General features: G+C 37.7%; 1 protein-coding gene and 1 non-coding gene across 4 annotated transcripts in view; both read right to left on the reverse strand.

Moving 5' to 3' along the window:
• The window catches only part of Trpm7 (transient receptor potential cation channel subfamily M member 7), a 119,699-nt gene that overhangs the window by 64,280 nt on the left and 35,479 nt on the right, over nt 1-19,940 (reverse strand). For all 3 annotated transcript variants that reach the window (XM_008831805.2, XM_029562957.1, XM_008831807.2), the window contains 6 exons: nt 19,523-19,736; nt 14,887-15,011; nt 13,928-14,099; nt 11,524-11,698; nt 8,011-8,134; nt 5,953-6,025 (listed from right to left, as the gene is read on the reverse strand). In XM_008831805.2, the coding sequence (XP_008830027.1) occupies nt 5,953-6,025; nt 8,011-8,134; nt 11,524-11,698; nt 13,928-14,099; nt 14,887-15,011; nt 19,523-19,736 (883 nt within the window). The remainder of the gene's footprint in view (nt 1-5,952; nt 6,026-8,010; nt 8,135-11,523; nt 11,699-13,927; nt 14,100-14,886; nt 15,012-19,522; nt 19,737-19,940) is intronic.
• LOC115070150 lies at nt 10,366-10,469 on the reverse strand. Its single transcript, XR_003849353.1, has one exon. It is a non-coding gene; the product is annotated as a U6 spliceosomal RNA (small nuclear RNA).

The following is a 19,940-nucleotide window of genomic DNA, read 5'->3' on the forward strand; positions in this document are numbered from 1 at the left end:
GTTCCTCAGCTAGCAGCAATAAGTTGTCAATATGCCTTCAGATAAGATTACGGTCTGCTGTTTATTTTCCCAGTTCTATGCTGGGTTACTATGGGAGTCCTTGGGCCACCCTGGCCAACAACTCAAAAGAAGGTATCTCCCATCTGGCATTGTTACTTGTTATGTAGCCTTTAGCTCTTAAAAAAATTATATTGGACTCTTAAAAAATTATATTGGCCCCTTTAATCTTAGGTTATACTTTCCTTATGGGTGTTTCATACAGTTGGCCCAGATAAACCAATTTATTTTTACTCTTAAGGCCCTTTGAGGATCTGTTCCTCAGGGGTCCCATGGGCTTGGGAGGAGCCCCTGGCTCCTTCCTTTTACCAGTTCCGCCTATGTGAAGATAAGTCAAAGGTCCTACTTGACCATGGTTGGCTTCGCTTGGAAGCATGGAGGAAATGATTCCTGTGTTGATCCTCCTCTTTATAGACTGGACGCTGGTTCAAGTCCATCTGGTAGGGTCTCAGCCTCCTTGATCAAGGGGACAGGTGACCCACCACAATTACAGGACATTTTGAGAGATGCTCATAGTCCCCTGGAACTAGTTGACCTAGGAGGACAGGGAGCAAAAACTGTCCTTTATGTCCCTCTGACCGAATTATTACAGGCCTCAAAGTATGTCTGTTAAACATCCAAGATGGTTAGTTCCACCAGTGTGCCATGTAAATAAATCTTGGGCAAAGACCAATTGTTGAGGTATGCTCCCCCCAGTACAATTCCCTCTAGGACTTTGAACATAAATGCATGTTAAATTTTGTCAAAGACCTTCTCTGCAACTAATGAGATGACCATGTGGTTCTTGTCCATTTATGATTTCTGACGTTTATTGACTTACGTATACTGAACCATCCCTGCATCTCTGGAATAAAACTGACATGATCATGGTGAATGATCATTTTGATATGCATCTGGATGTGGTTTGCAAGTATCTTGAGAATTTTTGCATCTATGTTCATTAAGGATATGGGTCTATAGTTTTCTTTTTTGGTTGTGTCTTTACCCAGTTTGGGTATTAGAGTGATGTTGGCTTCATAGAAGGAATTTGGGAGTTCTCCCTCTGTTTCTATCATTTTGAATAATTTAAGTAGTATTGGTTGGAGGTCTTCTTTAAATGTCTGGTAGACATCTGGGCCTGGGCTTTGTATTACTGTGTTTTAGTCGGGAGGTTTTGTATTACTGTTTCAATTTCCTTAAGTGTTATGAGTCTGTTTAAGATGTTAATCTCTTCTTGGTTTAGTTTTGATGGTTCCCATGCCTTTAGATACCCGTTCATTTCTTTTAGGCTTTCAAATTTAGTAGCATATAGGTTTTTAAAAGTATTACTTTATAATGTTCTGTATCTTTCTGGTGTCTGTTGTGAAGTTTCCCCTTTCATCTCTGATACTGTTGATTTGGGGGTGCTCTTTCTTTTGGTTAACTGGGCTAGCCGTCTGTCAATCTTGTTTATCTTTTCAGAGAATCAGATCTTGGATTCGTTGATTCTTTGTATTGTTTTCTTTGTTTTGATTTCATTAATTTCTGCCCTGATTTTTGTTATTTCTTCTTGTCTGCAGGGTTTGGGTTTTGTTTGCTGTTGCTTTTCAAGTGTGTTGAGTTGCAGTGTTAAGTCATTTATTTGTGTTCTTTCCGATTTTTCAATGTAGGCACTTAGAGCTATAAACTTCCCTCTAAGGACAGCTTTCAGTGTCCCAGAGGTTTTACTGTGTTGCATTGTCCTTATCATTTAGTTCCAGGAATACTTTTATTTCTTTCTTAATTTCTCTTTTGACTCATTCATCATTCAGGAGTGTGTTGTTTAATCTCCATGTGTTCATGTCGTAACTAAGGCTTATTCCGGTGTTGATTTTAAGCTCTTTTGCATTGTGGTCTGATAGAATAGATGGAATTATTTCAATCTCTTTGTATTTGTTGAGGTTTGTTTTGTGCCCTAGTATATGGTCGATTTTGGAGACGGTTTCATGGGTACTGAACAGAAAGTAGATGTCTGTTAGGTCCATTTGATATATGGTATTGTTTAATTCAGATGTCTCTCTGTTAACTCTCTGCCGCCCTGTTGACCTATCTAATGGAGACAGTGGGGTATTGAAGTCCCCTACTATTAATGAGTGGGAATTAATCTGGGTGTTAAAAAGTCCTGTAGTATTGTTTTTATGAAGCTGGGTGCACCAGTTTGGTGAATATGTTCATGATTGTAATATCTTCTTAGTTTATTGTTCCTTTGATAAGAATGAAGTAGCCCTCTTTATCTCTTCTGATTAGTTTTACTTTCAAGTCTATTTTGTCAGATATTAGAATTGCAATGCCTGCTTTTTTCTTAGTACCATTCGCTTGGTATATTTTTTTCCATCCTTTCAGTTAGTGCCTGTCCTTGATAGTGAGATGAGTTTCTTGTAGACAGCAAAAACATGAGTTCTGTTTCTTAATCCATTCACCTAGCCTGTGTCTTTTGATTGGGGATTTCAGTCTGTTAATATTCAAAGTTATTAGTGAAAGATGAGTATTGAATCCTATCATTTTTATTTCTGTTTACATTCTTGATATAGCTGTAATTTTCCACAGTTATACCTTTACTGAATTTCTTTCTGCAACCCCTTGGGTATAGTCATTCCTTTCTTCAGCTCTTTGTATTGCTTCCAGAACTCTCTGAAGGGCTGGCTTTGCGGACATGAATTCCTTCAGCCTATTTATGTCATGGAAAATTTTTCTTTCCCCTTTGACTATAATACAGATTTTGGCTGGGTAAAGTAATCTGGGTTGGTATCTCTGTTCATTTCTGGGAATACTTTGGTCCAGGCTCTTCTGGCTTTCATAGTTTGCACTGAAAAGTCAGCTGTAATCCTAATGGGTTTTCCTTTATATGTGATTTGTTGTTTTTCTTTTGCAGCTTTCAGTATTGTCTCTTTGTTCTGCATGTTTAGTGTTTTTACTATGATGTGCTGCAGAGAGTTTCTTTTCTGGGCCTGTCTGTTTGCTGTTCTATATGCTTCTTATATTTGTATGGGCAGGTCTTTCTTGAATTTTGGGAAATTTTCTTCTATGATTCTGTTGAGGATCTGGTCCATGCAATTAGCTTAGCATTCTTCCCCCTCCTGTATGCCCTTGATATGTAAGTTTGGTCTTTTTATGGTGTTACACAATTCCTGCATATTCCATTCTTGTGCTTTAATTTTTCATAATCTTTGCTTGAGTGGTCCAGTTCATCCACTTTATCTTCCAGTCTTGATAATTCTGTTTTCCATTTCAATTCATCCTATTGGTGAGGCTTTCTTCTATTGTTTCTAATTGGCTTATTGAGTGTTTCACTTCCTTCTTCATTTCAGCCTGAGTAATCTTCAATATTTCTAGCTCTTTTCTGAATCCATTCAGAAGTTTATCCCTATCTTCCTTCAGCTCTATGATTACCTTGTTTGTGTGTTCTTTAAATTCACTGAATTCTTTTATCATGTTTATAATTGTTCTTTTGAGTTCCATGTCCTGCATTATCTCTAGGGGGTTCTCATTGTACTCCTCTAGAGGACTATTGTTATTTGGTTGGGATATATTGTTTTGGTTTTTCATGCTATTATTTTTTCTCTGTGATTTTGACATGTAAATTTCTTTTGTAGTTTCTGCACCAAATACCTGTGTAGATCTGCTTCTTTTTGTAAACTTTATGTGTCTTTGTGGTTTACTTTTGGGGCCTGAAAAGCTGGTTCCTCTAAGCTTCCAGTTCTCTCTTTTGATTTTATATTGGAGTGATCAGACTGCTTTTGTCTTCAGAAGTTCCCACAGAGGCCCAAGTCAGATGAGGATCAGATGCTCTCAGGTTTTCTCCTAAGGTTTGGATCCCTCCAGGAAAGATGTTGTCCTCAGGAATTTGGGGGTTGGACTGGCCTGGGAGCAGGGACCAGGAAAGATGCTGGTCTTGGACAGGTGGTAGCCATGCCACTCAGGTATTGGGGGGTGGCATGGGAAGAGGCCCTAAGGGCTCCTGGGGACTGCAGGGAGGAACTGTGTTGATATGGATGCAAAGGATTACGAAGTAATGGTAGCTCCAAGCAGAGAGGTCAGCCCCAAGCTCTGGGGTGCCAAGACAAGAAATGGGCCAGTATCCAGGCAAAAGGAGAGATGGAGCAGGGGAACTGGGAGGGTTAATGAGGCTGGGGGATTCAAGGCATGGTGGGGCACTGATGGATTTACCCAGGAAAGAGGCTGGTGGTTTGTGCAGCCAGGGAAGCAGAGGGAGTTCAATTTATTTATCTTTATTTAATGTGTATGAGTGTTTTTTCTGTACATATATAGGTGCACCCATGTTATACAATGCCCTCAGAGTCAGAAGAGGGCACTGGATTCCTTGGAATTGGTGTTAAGGATGACTGTTAGCTGCCACGAAGGTGCTGGGAATTGAACCTGTGTCCTCTGCAAGAGCAGCCAGTACTCTTAACCACTGAGTCATCTTTCCAGCCTCCCTCAAATTCTTCTATACTCATTTTTCCATAATATATTTACTTTTTTAAAAATAATTTTTAACATTAAAATTTTATTATTTGTGTGTGTGTGTGTGTGTGTGTGTGTGTGTGTGTGTATGTCTGAGTGTGACTGTGCTTGTGCCATGGTGTGCATGTGGAGGTCAGAGGATAACTTCAGTGAGTTGGCAGACTCCAGCGACTGATCTCAAGTCATTAGGCTTATACATTTTACCTGCTGAACCACCTTGATGGTCCAATGTGACTTTTTATTTTTTTTCCTTCACTTTAACATTTTATTCCTTAATTTCTTCATTTGAATAATTAGGAAAATGTACCACTTAGGGCTACTGCAGGAATAAAATAAGCATACGAATCACGTAAGCACACTGGGTAGCACACTGAAAGTACATGGTAAACAGTACCGACAGATGGTGTTCTCTTTTATGTTTTTAAAAATTTTAGGTCACCTCAGTTGGTCTTTTCCTTTATGGTTTCAGGGTTTCCTAGCACTTATGGATTTCTTGATCCCAAGATGACTGGCAATTTGTTGTTGTCTAATATTTACAAAGTTTATATGGGAAAAAAATGACCTCTGCTCCTGCCACATCATGGAACACTTGGTTTTCAAGTACTGAGATGGGACACCATTTTCCTTTCTCACTTTTTGGAAAGATTCTTCATTGTGACATTTTTTTCTATCAATGTTTTTGGTGGGATACTGAGTAAAAAACTGTTCAGTATACATATGTATTTAATCCCTGGGTAGAAGACAACACCAGTTTTCAAATTTTTCTTCAGAAAAAGATAGCATATTTAACAATTCTTTTACTTCTATCAACTAAATATCTTAACACTTCAAACTGATTTTTTCAGAATGTGTGATATCCTTTGTGTGTGTGCATGTGTAAGCATGGTATTTGCCTGTCTGTGTGAGTGTGTCCACCTGTGTGTGCACTGACCTGTGCAAGTGTATGTGGAAACCAGCAGTTGACTTTGGATATCGTCCTTTATTGCTGTACACCTTATTTTTTTTAGATAAGAGTGTCTTATTGAGCTTAGACAAGCTAGCTCTTTCAACTAGTGTGGTTGGCCAGTGAGCCACTGGGAACCATCTATCATCTCCAGTCCTCTATTTCCAACCTCACCCCGCTGCACTAGGGTTAGGGGTATATGCTGCCACACCTGGCTTTTTATGTAGGTGCAGTAAGCACTTTACCCACTGAACATCTCTCCAGACTCAGACTGCTACATTCATAATAAGATCATTAATGAAGTCTGGAGGCAGAAATCTTATATAAAGACAAGTCTATAAGATAACTAATTTGCTGCCAACTAAAATCAACATTTTCATAAAGAAAAACTATTGAAAAAGTCACTCCAGGAGCAGTTAACTAAATGAAAAAATTCTACGTATATAAATAGGACATAAATTAAAGATACTATAAAGTTTTAAAAATCTTACCTTTTAGCAATGCAGTAAGTATTGCAACATCTATATCTTGATGCTCCTCTGATCCAATGTGGAAAACAGTGATCTATTTCAAGATTAATCCATAATATTATGCCTTTGCATTTTAAAAAAATATTTTATTTATTATTTTTATTTTATGTGTATGAGTGTATTGCCTGCATGTATGTGAGTGCACCCATGTCATGCAATGCCAGAGGTCAGAGGAGGGCTTCGGATTTCCCTGGAACTGAACTTAAGGACAGTTCATATCCACCATGTGGATGCTGGTAATCAAACTTAGGTCCTCTGCAAAAGCAGTCAGTGCTCTTAATTGCTGATCCATCTCTCCAGCCTTTGTGTTTTTAAAGCTAAAGGTATCATAAAACAAAAAGCAATTTCAAAACATACAAAGAGGGAACATGTATACAAATATCCATGCATAATGGATATTTGCAAGGTTGTCAAGATGGCTCAGTGGGTAAAGGTTTGGACTACACAAGCTTGAACTGAGTTTAATCCCCAGAATCCATTAAAGCTGGAAATAACCAACTCCACAAAGTTGTCCTCTGACCTCTATGTGCACACACACACATTTTTAGAAAAACAAAGATATTTATATTCACTTATGTATCTCTATACATAAATATATATATCTCTAATATAGAAATATAAATGACAGAACATCTCAACCCTAAAAACAAAACAGAAAATTAAGACTTCCATCATTTACCAAACAACAGCAATTATACTAAAAGTATTTTGGTTCATATCTTATTTCTTTTAACAATTTATGGATCGAGGGTACAAATTACCTATCTGAGTAACTATTGTTTTCTATTACAGAGTGAACTCTATGAGAGTGACCTTTTCTCTGAGAAAAGTTCTTGCTACACAGTCCAGGCTGTGCCACAACTGACAATCCTCCAGCATTAGCTTCACAAGTGTTGGGATTACAGGCTTTCAGGAGCATGCCGAGCAGTGTGTATTCCTGGGGTGGGGGGGTGTTTTATTCAGCATTTTTATTGTGAATATCTTTAATAAATTATGTAAAATATAACATCATTTAGGAAGCTTCTACATAGGTAGTGTTCATAAAGTAAAAGATTATTACAACACAAATTTTCAACTGACTTCATTTCATAGAGTATAAAGCTTGCAATAAAAGACAACCCAGATCAATACTTGATCTGAGTCAAAAGGCCAAGAAGCAACAGACAGTCAGTCAAATCACATTAATATCTACCAATAGAGCTACTAAAAATTTTTATCTTTGGAAACTTAAGCTGATGTTTATGATTAAAGTAAGCAGCGGAGATCTTTAATCTAGCAGTCTGAAGCACTAAGAATAAAAGTGTCTAAAATATTTCCCAAACATTTGGTTAGAGAAGTCACCAGCAACTCTTTAGAGTTATTATTATTTGTCTCTATTTACTGATATGTGTATGTGTCAGTTCACATGCATGTGCTCATGCACATGGTCACGCACAGTGTCCACGTGTACGTCAGCAAACAACTTGTGGGAGTCAGTACTCTCCTTCCACCACGTGGGTTCCAGGGATTGAACTCAGGTCATCAGGCTTAGGAGGAAGCACCTTTACCCAGTGAGCCATTTGCCAATCCCATCATAGTTCTTAAATACTAGGCATAACCAAAACTCAGTTAAGTAAACTTTTCTTTCAAGACAGCAAATATATTGTCCCAAGCATTAAATTATAATCTTTTTGTGCCATCATAAAGCTGGAGAACGCCAACAAATAAATGACAAAACAGACAAAATTTTAAGTGAGATGGCTCAGCAGTTAAAAGAACTGGCTGATCTTACAGAGCACCTGGGTTTGGTTCCCAGCATCCACATGGTGACTAACCATCAGTAACTCCAGTTCCAGGGAATCCAGAGCCTCCTTTTGGCCTCGGTAGGCACTGTATACACGAGGGACACATCGATACTTATACACTTAAAATAAAAATAAATATAAAATACTTGAATCCAAACTAAAAATCAAATCATTCTGTGAATTTAGAATGTGCTTTAAAAGAAATAGAAAGACTTTTCTGTTGAAATCCACTCACAAGCTCTTTTTTCTTCATGCATTCCATCAGTGTTTGAAATAAATGAACTGCTTCACTCTGGCCAAAGTTGAATGTTTTTTTGATTGTTGAAATAATATCAGACTCTGCTACATCAGGAAGATTCCTGGTATAAGAGGAAAAATAACTTATTTCACTCATTTCATCTACTCTGATCTGTAGGACCAAAATGAAGTGCAGGCAGATTCATGCAAAACTTCTAGAGAGTCTATGTTAACATTAAATACTGACTTGGGGTAAAATTATTTTCATCTTTATGAGACACTCATTATTAAAGTCTTATGGTATAAAAAAAGAATGATGTCATTTTCCTCTTTGAATTATTTTGTCAATATTTTTACAAAGTATGTATTACAATATTAGTACTCACATTTTATAAGACAACATAAATATAATTTTAAGATATGACAGCACTTTACCAAAAGATCTTAAACATAAACTCATTTAAAAAAAATTTTATTAGGAGCTGGGCGTGGTGGCGCACGCCTTTAATCCCAGCACTTGGGAGGCAGAGGCAGGCAGATCTCTGTGAGTTCAAGGCCAGCCTGGTCTACATAGTGAGTTCTAGGACAGCTTGGGCTACAGGGAGACCCTCTCTCAAAAAGACCAAATAAATAAATAAATAAATAATAATAAATATTTTTTTAAAAAACCAGAGGGAAAAGTATTAGTCCAAAAACGTACTGAAAAACTGCACATACAATATCTCTACATAAGTCTGTGTGTATAGCTGAAGGCTACATAACAAGAAACAGTGCCAGACAGGAGAAACCTTCCTTTGAGTTGTTGGTTAGGGTAGTCCAAGAGACTCACGAAATTATACAGGCTATTGCCACGGTCCTTGAATCCCTCCCAGAACTTGAAGGTAAAACCCTATTGCTGAAGACAGGACATACTTTGGACACAGGATTTAGAGCAATGGAGCTGGAATTGACCTGGAAGCCACCTCCCCTGAAGGTTAGCTCTCACAGCTTTGGAAAGCACTATGCAAGCTGGTAAGGGAGGTCCAACACCAAGTTTAAGGCCTAATAACTCCATCAATGAATGACAACATTGGTGTAGTAGTGGCACTTTTATCTTGGGGTAATCAACAGCTACCTAATTGGACTTAAAGCCCATTCAATGGGAGGAAACTCCAGTGTGGTACTGTAAACATAGCCAAATACACATGGTTAGAGAGGTCATAGATTTTAGAGAAAACCACAAGGCTGTCACATCCCTAGACAAACAGTTTCTTACTATATGCTAAGTATGGATCCTGATATTTACAGACAAATCTGTCAGTCATCACTCATCAAAGAAGCTTCTTTTCCAACAGACAGACTTCCAAAACTGGTCACACAGAGAATATGTGTCTGTGAGATGCCCAACCCTAAGTGACACATCTAGAATGGAACCTCTATACCTAAAGCTCACAGAACACAGTGGAACAAGGGGTAGAGAAAATACTAATGCATCTCTTAACTCTCATAAGCAAAGCTTCCTCATTTCCTCATACAACAGAGGGTGATAAACAAAAAAGACCACAAATGGCAAAAGTGTAGAGAATAACAGCCTGCAGAATATAGATCCCTGCATAGAACTCCTATATTTTAACTTCACCCCTTGGGCTCAGGGACCATTGTGAAATGGGGCGGGGGGGCGCAAAAAGATTGTAAGAGCCAGGGCAAGAAGTACATGCCCATAAGGAAACAGAGTCTTACGGGCTCCTTGGACTTTGCTCATCAACATCAATGGTGTTAGCATGCACAAGACCCATGTAAACTCAAGCAGACAAAAACCCAGGAAAGAAATGGGGAAATGGGCAGCAGGCGCCAGTCCTGGCAGCTGATTACTGCTTGGTGAGGGAGAACTGATGTTTTTTTTTTTTTTTTTTTTAAGTTAGAATATTCTAATTGGAAAACAATTACTGTGAAACTATTTACATTCTCATAGAATTATAAACATTTCTCAAGGAATACTTTACAGCACAACTTTTTTTTTTTTCATACAGAAGAATTCATTCCAAAGCAATTGACACTGAGACGTTTTCACATGCATTTCTAATCTCTATATGCATGACTATCACTGGTCACAGTCGCCCACCTTCTGAGCTCCTCGGCATCTGAGCTCAGAAGGTGGACGACTGAGAACTGATGTTTTTAAAAGGAAGTGACTGTATAGATAGGATGACTAGATGCCAGTGGATGAACTTGTACTGAGGGGTATCTCGGTACACTAACTTGACTCAATAGGCCTTAATATATAAATGACAGAATGCATGGAATCTGGTGGGGGGCTATAGGAGAGTGCAAAATTAAAATGTTTTGTATGAAATACACAAAAAGTCAACTGAAATATAAAAAGGAATGCTTCCCTAAGTTTCTAGTCACCCTTACAGAGGGGCCATGCTAATCTCTTTATTGTTCGAATTTTAGCATCTGTGCTGCCAAAGTGAGCATATTATCCTCTTTATATATGTAAAAAGTGCCAGTATATATACTGCTCTACATCTTTTTTTTTCCATATAGATATTTTGCTAATGTTCACAAATCAGGTACACAGGTGCCATCGTTATTTAGCTATACGCTAGTCCACTGTGTAGTTGTGCCACTATTTATTTATTTAGTCCTCTTCTAATAGATGCTCTACATACCCTTAGCTTGTACAAATAACCCTGCAACAAGAAACTATGTATTTGTTATTGTTGTTGTTTTGAAAAGGGTCTCTCTGTAGTCCCAGCTAGCCTGGAACTTCCTATGTAAACCAGGCTGGCCTGGATCTAAAGAGATCAGCCTGCCTTTGTCTCCCAAGTACTGGGCACCACAACGAGCCCAGATGTATTTTTCATAGGTGTTCATCTGTAGGTATGATTAACAGAAACTAAACTATCAGATCAAAAGATAAGAACCTCTGAAAAAATAATTGTCTTCTAAATGTTACACTATATATTTTTAATATTTTATTATTTTTATTTTATGTGTGAGTGTAGGTAAGTGTACCCATGTCATACAATGCCCGTGGAGGACAGAAGAGGCCATCAGATCCCCTGGAACTGGAGTTACAGACAGTTGTTAGCTGCCATATGGGTGCTGGGATTCAAACCTGGGTCTTCTGCAAGAACAACCAGTGTTCTTAACCACTGAGCCATCTCTCCAGCCCACAGATATTATACTTTATTTTAATTCATTCCAATATTGTATGAGACAGGCTGCTTCCTTAGGGCTAAACAAATTTAATTAACTTGAGATTTTTATGTTGTTAAATGGACAAAGTAATCCAAAATCATATAAACTATAAGATTCCTCAGTAAAATTTTTTTTTTTTTTGGTCTTTTTGAGACAGGGTCTCCCTGTAACCCTAGCTGGATTAGAACTCACTATGTAGACCAGGCTGGCCTTGAACTTAAAGAGATCCCCCTGCCTCTGCCTCCCAAGTGCTGTGATTAAAGACGTGTGTCACCATGTCCAGTCCTTCAGTAAATTTCTTAAAAATCTATTATACTCATATACTTACCCCCCTTCTTCAGTTTGTTTATGAATATATGCTAGTAAATCTGCAGCTCTGCCTGTTCCTTCACACACAACAACTGGAACAGGTGGACTTTCCTGAAGATATTCTAAGACTGTGAGGATAACATTTGGCCCACCCTCAAATATCAGGGCCACCACAGGGACTCCTTGCCCAATTCCTGAAAAAGGTAAACATTTAATCAGTAAATCAGGTAAAATTCTGTAATTTTATCTTACTAATTTTAAATGAAAATTAAACATCAAAGCAAAATTTCTTTTTTTGTCTTTTTGAGACAGTCTCCCTGTAGCCCCAGCTGTCCTGGAACTCACTATGTAGACCAGGCTGGCCTCAAACTCACAAAAATCCGCCTGCCTCTGCCTCCCAAGTGCTGGGATTAAAGGCATGCACCACCATGCCCGGCCCAAAGCAAAATTTCTTACAAGATAGCTGACTTCACTTTACGTTCTCAATGTTAATACTAGTCTCATATAATAAGAATACTAAATAAATTGCTTTATCATTAAAACATGCTCTTGGCAAAGCATGATGGTGCACACTTTTAATCCCAGCACTCGGAAGGCAGAGGCAGGTAGAACTCTGTGAATTTGAGTCCAGCCAGGTCTACAGGTCTACATAGTGAGGTCCAAGTCAGTTGGGGCTACAGGGAGACCCAGTCTCAAAAACAAAACAAAACGACCTATTTTAGATGGTAAAATTAGAAATTTCAACACTTAATTTACTGCAAACTAGAAAATATAACAAGTGAAAAGTAAACTTTTTAAAAATCTATTAACTGAGTTTTTGGCAAGATGTGTGTAACACTAACTCATGGTTTAATTTGCCTTTTTTTTTTTCCTTTTTCTTATTTTTGAAAGTCTTGCTATATATAGCCCAGGCTGATCTAGAACACAAGATCCTCTTGTTTCAATCTCCTCGGTGCTGTGATTACAGGTATGTGGCACCAAGAGAGGTTTACTATTCTTTATTTTTTTTTTGGTCATTTTGAGACAGGGTCTCCCTGTAGCCCCAGCTGATCTGGAACTCACTATGTAGACCAAGCTGGCCTTGAACTCACAGAGATCCGCCTGCCTCTGCCTTGAATTCCTAACATACATCTGCTTTTAATTTTTTATGTAAAATTATTTATTCATTTTTATTTTATGTGTATGAGTGTTTTGTCTGCATGTATGTAAGTACACCTATGCATGCAAGGCCTACATAGGCTCAGAGAGGGCATTGGGTCCCCTGGAACTGGAGCTGCAGGCAGTTGTTAGCTGCCAGGTGGGTGCTGGGAACTGAACTTGGGTCCTCTGCAAGAACACCCAGTGCTCTTAACCTTGGAGTCATCTCTCCAGACCCTCTGTTTTTATTTTTAAGATTCTTATTATTTCAAAATGAGTTGCAACATTAATATAGAACTTAATAGAAAAAAACTTAGATAAGTGGAACTGATTAATAAAATTGTAAGACTTCTACAAGATAAAAGAAAAAAATTAAGAATACCAATTTCTATTTTTACCACCTGAAGTGCATTGACAAAATACAAAATGTTTTTAACTGTAGGATTACAAAACATTACTAATTTTCAGGGCTGGTGAGATGGCTAGGTGAGTAAAGTAAAGCACCTGACAACCAGAGTTCAATTTTGGGTGCCACATAGTGGGAGGAGAACCAATGTCCACAAACTGTCCTCTGACCTACCTTTAATCTTAGCACTCTATATAGACCAGAGGCAGCCTGGTCTATATAGAGTTTAAGGCCAGCTGGGGCTACAGGAATACTTCGTCTCAGAAACACCCACACCAAACAAAAAAATACTGCTTTCCATAAATGTTCCAAGTCAACCACAAGTTACCTGTGCTGTTCTTTATGTGCTTCTACCTCGCACTTTGTTACAGTATTCACCTTGATGTACTAGGGTTACAGAATTCCTTCTACTTATAATAATATATAGATTTTGAACGAGAAAGTTCAGTCACAGTTGGAAAGGAAAAATCTGTGCCAAAAATATCAACTTTTAAGCCATCTGCCAAAGAGCAATACTTACTCTATAAATTTTAGGGAAAGCTCATTCTTAAAGTCTCACTGTTTTATATATTACTATCTTGAATTTCAAAGCATGTATTGAATTTGCCACACATTAAAACTGTTAGTAAATTCCTTGGGCTACAATGGCTTAGAACAGCAACATTTCTAAAGAACTTTTTGACTTTAGACTGGAAACCTGAGTATGCTATTTGGCCTGAGGTGTTTTCTTCTAAGATCAGCCATTCTGAGCTGTTTTGTAGGTTCCTTTCCTATGTAAGGTAAAGAGTATTTCAAAGAACATTCTTCTTTTACAGTATGTTACTGGCCATTAACACAGCTTCGAACAATTCAACAATCATAAATTTGTGAATTTCCTTACTTGCATGAATTCTTTGCTGATTAATAGTTTTTTCAAGTTCCCTTCTCAGTCTGACTTCTGCCCCATACTTTCCCACAGTGCCATCATCTACTAAGATGAAATGGGAGTGGAGATTGTTCAGAACATTCAATTTGCTCAGGGGATTCAATAAGGTTTGGTAAGGAGCAACCACCTAAACAGCAGCAAAATAACAGTTAGTGGGCAGAATTAAATGTAATATAATGTAAAATAAATTCTGAAATGGCCTATAGACAAGAGGTACAATTCTATTTCTGCATTTGGAAATAAATAGTAAAGGCACAAGCTTTTAAGTAGTTAAAGATGAATAATGGATTGATTCACATAACTACATCTTGTTCTCTTTTTTTGCAAAATTATGTATTTCTCTGTCACATGCAAAAAAAGAGCAGCAAGTAAACAGAGTGCTAATATATCATCATATAGTTATTAAGTGAATAAACTGCAATACATAAGACACTAAAAAAGCAATAAAATGTATCTAAGGGTAAGTAAAGTATTAAAGCTGATATTAGAAATTTAGTAACAATGTCATAATTCAGTAAGTATTGTTACTGGTTTCTTGATAAACATCTACAAACCAATTCGTCTTCAGTTTATTCAAATAAAACATCAGCATTTGATTCCTACTCTTAATGACATAAGATTAATTCTTACTGTCATATAATCATTAAAAATTTAAATACAAATACCAACACGATGAAAAATATTAAAATAATTTTCTACATGAATGAAAACAAAATGTACCAATATTATTATGACAATCATTTATATTTATAAATGTATTTTAAAAAGACCAGATGAACATCATTGGAAAGCAGTGTTTTAAACAATGTAAAAAGCATGGCATGACCATGAATATATTAAATTGGCTTGCACTATTCTTGCTATAATTCTGTTTATACATAAATTGAAGAAAGACATCCAAAAACCATTCTTACATCTCTCCCGACAAGATCATTTCTGTTTTCTATTACTCCCCAGGGAGCTATTCCAATAGTGCAAATCTTTCGAGAGGATCTGGAAGCATGTTCTTTGAGGGCATCACCAACATGTTTAGCCACACCTGTTCATACAAAATTTTATTAATTTTTAATTCAGTCTTTACTACATTTAGAAAAGTTCTATACTTACTTTCTAACATCACAATTTGTGATGTTTCCTTAACAAAAAAGATTATAAAGCTTTAAGACCCAAAGCTTAGTTTACAAAAGGATATAAAATGACCAAATAGATTAAAAACAATATAAAACCCAATAACATAATATCAAATCCACTGCAACTACCCAAAATATATGTAAAATTGAATTCCTCCATGTTGGTAATTTTAACAAACTGATATATCAGTCATTTAATTTGTTTTTGTAGCACATCAGACCTCATCCTTCACCTACAATATGGAAATAACATCTTCCTTGGCCCTTTACCCACTTCCTTGCTTGCTTACAGTCCATTTTCAGAATACATTCAAGTAATCTTTACTCTTGCCAACTATTTCCTTAAAAGTTTTCCCTCGTAATTCAAAAGTAAAAGTCAAAATGTTTACAATAGCCTATAAGACCTTAAAGAACTGTCTTTTCTTTTTTAAATACTTTATTTTTATTTTATGTGTATGCATGTATTGCCTGCATGTATGTCAGTGCACCCGTGTCGTACAATGCCGCAGAGGTCAGAAGAGGGCTTTGGATTCCCCTGGAACTGGAGTTAAGGACAGTTCCTAGCCGCCATGTGGATGCTGGGAATCAAACCCGGGTCCTCTGCAAGACCAGTCAGTTCTCTTAACCACTGAGCCATCTCCCCAGCCCTAAGAACTGTCTTTATCTGTGATTCACCATGCTTCCATACCACATGCCATTCTGACTTTACTATAGTCTAGCACTCCTTGCTTGTTTTCCCTTAAGAGACACGGGAGCCTTCTTACTCTTCTTCCGATACCCTAGCCATTTTCTCTTCTTTACATACTGTCCAAATTTTTCTTCTTTCTTGCTTCCTTGTTTCTTTTCATCTTTCTTCAAATGTCACCTCATTGGTAAAGCTGGCCAACCTTAATTATCAACTTGACTGAATTAAGAAAGGCCCAAGACACTAGTAAAGCTCACTTCTGTGTGTCTGATGGTGTTTCCAGACCAATTTGATCATGAGGGTTCGGATCTAATGAATAGATGAATTCTTTGATGGATCCATAATATGACATTGTTTGGAGGTCATGAAGGTAGAGAAGGGTGGGGCCTAGTTGAAGGAAGTAGACCCTAGGGTAAATCTTGCCTTGGCCTTTTCTTAGATTTCCTCTTCTTTACTTCTGGCTACTATGATATGAACTGTTCTACTCTGCCATACCCTGCCAGCAGGATGGACTGACATTTCTAAAACCATGAGCCAAAATAAAGAATTTCTCTCTTTATGGTGTTTTTCTTAGGTATTTGGTTACACCACTGAGATAGATATATGACCTACACTTCTTTACTGTGAACAAAGTAGTAGCCTCTCTATCATCCCTTACAATTCTTTCTCTTTATTCCCATTCTTTGTGTCTGCATAGACTTACTGTCTAACACTATACATTACTAAGTTATCTGCTTACTGCTTGTATCTCCCCCACTACAGTACTGAAGGCAAGTAACTATTTCATGGAATGATACATATCCAGCAGCTCAAAGAACACCTTAAAATAAGGCTCAACAAACAATTATTGATAATGAATTCAATATTTAAGTGAATAATTACACTTAGCTTTAGATATTAAAATTACCCTGTCCACCTTAAATTAAAAATTTATACATTAAACAAAATGGAGAATGAAATGGACCATCTCTCCACCCTGAAGGCCACTTCTTTATCACTACCAAAGGAAACTACTCACTCATCTATCAGTTTATCACTAGTCTGAAAATAATTACACTACTTTATAGTATAGTAAGCAAATGTTTTTGTAAAGGAGAAGCAGTAACATTTAGGCTTTGCAGAGCATTTACTTATTAGCCTCTGTTATAATTACTTGCCTCTGCTATTATAGCACAAAAACAGCTACAGAGAAATGAGCACAGCTGTGTTCAAATAAATCTTTTATTCACAAAAACAAGGGCTAAGCTCGATTTGGAACATAGACATCTCTTACTCTATAGAATAATTTTTTAAGGGCCTAAATGACAACCAACCAAAGTAGCTTATTTATTCTTTCTTTTTTGAGATACAGTCTCCTTAGCCCCAGATGGCCTGGAACTGGCTATGTAGCCTCAAACGCACAGAAATATGCTTGTCTCTGTCGCCCAAGTGCATTTAGATTAAGTAACTTTTAACTATAGATTATTTAACAGAAGAATCAAATATATTTATGCTAAGTACTATTATTTCAAATATCTAATTAATTGGTATAAAAAAATCACAAACATTATGATGATTTAAATGAAAAATGTCCCTCGAAGCTCCAAGTATTTGAACACCTGGTCAGTGGTGGCACTATTTGGGAAGGGACATGGAACAGCAACAGAGTAACAACTAATATCGAAGTTGGTACCATAAAGTGAGCTGTTGCAGTGAAGAACCTGACCATGCTGTTTCCTAGAGGAAATGTGGAAAACTTTGGATAGTTTGGAGTAGAAAAGTGGTTGAATGCTGTAACCAGAGCTTAGTGGGTTGTTCTAGTAAAGGCCTGGCTCAAGATGTTCCAGAGGGAGATGGAAATAAAGACAAACAGCAACTGGGATATTTTGGCAAAGAATCTTGCTGCCTCAGGCCAGAGCCTAATGAGCTGCCTAAGGCTAAATTAAGAAGCAGACTAATTTTTTTGGTAGAGGAATTTCAAGACAGCCCAATACTGAATGGTATTATCTAGATCTACAACAAAAAAGAGCAAGTGGAGCAGAAAGAAATACAAAATGTACAGTTTAAAGAGAAAAGAGTACTAGGGAGCTTAATGGTGCAGCCAGGCCTGGTCAAGGAAAACAGGCTCCAATTGTTAAAAAGAGGAATATCATTGAGGAAAGGTCTTGAGATTTGCAGAACGGTGGAAAGAACACTGTCAGGGTAAGGCCATACCCAGCTGAGCCTCCACCTTATGAAAAGAAAAGGCTTAGAGAGTTTTCTGCTCCTAGAAAATCATAACAGAGAAAAGCTACTTCAAATGTGATCCAAGGAAGTCCAGGTTCATCCCTCCCAAGCTGGCAGAATTTGGCAGTCATTCACATAGTGCTGGCATTTGAGATATGAAAGATCCAAGAGCAAAGGGGTTATAGAGTTTTCCTCTGTGGTTTCTGAGAGCCACTGAGGTCAGGCAGAATATAACAGGGGAGGCCTGACAGGCCAAGAGGCACTGAGAGATCACTGCATGAAGCTGAGGAGTAAAGTCTGCATTATGGTGGAGATCCCAAGATCCTGGAAGATGCTAGAGCCACGAGATATCTACCAAGAAGAGCTATATAGGAAGTGGTACCAGTCCAGAGAGGAATGGATGCTGCAGGCAGCAATGCTGGAGGGGCTGAACCATCTAAGAACTAAAGTCCCAGCCAGGGAGCTACAGGATTTGGTTTTGCCCTGGTGGGTTCCAGTCTTGTTTTAGTCTAGAATTTCCCCAGTGTCACCATTCCTCCCTTTTGGAATGGGAATGTATATTTAATTCCATGGCATATTGAAAGTGTGTTATTTGCCTTTTGCTTTTATAGGTGATTACAGTTAAGATATTGCCTTAAGTCTCAGAAGAGACTTTAGACTCTGGACTTCTGAATAGTGTTTAGACTGTTAAAGACTATGGGGACTTTTAAAATTGGACTAAATATCCTTTTAATTACGATATGGCAATGAGTCTATGGGGGAGGAGTGGAATGTGATGGTTTGAGTAAAAATGTTCCCCATAAGCTCCAAGTATTTGAATACTTGGTTAGTTGGTAGCACTGTTTAGAAAGGGAACCTTAGGAGGTGTGGACTGCTGGAGGAAGCATGTAATTGAGGGCAGGCTTTGAGAGTTCATATAGCTTTACCCGACTTTGAGTTTGGTCTCTGCTTTTTGTGCATGATAGAAGATGTGAGTGACCACTTGGCTTTCTGCTCTGGCCACCTCTGCCACCATGCCTCCACTGCCATGATGGACTATCATACCATAAATCAAACAGACTCTTCCTTCTATAAGTTTCCTTGGCCTTGGTGTTTTAATCACAGCAACAGAAAAGCAATTAATACATCATATCAAATGAAATTGATGTTATAGGAGTGATTAAAAGCAGTGCTCTTGCTCTAGGAACTGGACCTAGGCTCAGTTTCTAGCACCCACACAGTCCATAATTTCAGTTCTAAGGGATCTGAGGCCCTCTTCTGATCTCCATGGGCACTGCAGGACATGGGTGCATTTACAGACATGCAGGCAAAACACTAAAACACAACAGGCGTGCTGTTAATCCCAGCACTTGGGAGGCACAGGCAGGTGGATCTCTGTGAGTTCAAGGCTAGCCTGGCCTACATAGTGAGTTCCAAGTCAGCTAGGGATATAGGAGGACTTTGACTCAAAAAGACCCCCCCCCAAAAAAAACCAAAATAAGACATAAAATAAAAACAAGTTTTTAAAAATGTGTGCTATATTGACATTACCTGTGTTTACTCCTCCAGTTAAAATCCAGGCTCCTGTTGTAACTGCAGCTTTAATAAGACCTTTTCCAAGCAACTGCTTGATTCGTGGATGAAGTTCAAACTTCTGCATGCCTCCATGTACAGAGATAACAAGTTTGGGTAATTCCATTTGCCATTCTTTAAGCAGAAGTTGCAGAATAATTTCAGGTTTGGTATCATATGACAGTCTCACATACTATAAAAAAAAGATAAAAATTTTGAAAGATCAAAATAACCATGTTCACAGGCATTAATGCAACATCATCTGACTTTAGAAAAAAAAATTACTTGAATTAGATTATGAAAACAGGGTTCAGAGGTATTTTCAAAATATTTAGACTCCTAGAAATTACTTTAAATTTGGAAAAATTATTGTGAGATCTAGAACTGACACTCAAAC

This window comes from Nannospalax galili, unplaced genomic scaffold (genome assembly GCF_000622305.1).
Source record: "Nannospalax galili isolate Female #2095 unplaced genomic scaffold, S.galili_v1.0 scaffold735, whole genome shotgun sequence".
Taxonomy (NCBI): Eukaryota; Metazoa; Chordata; class Mammalia; order Rodentia; family Spalacidae; genus Nannospalax; species Nannospalax galili.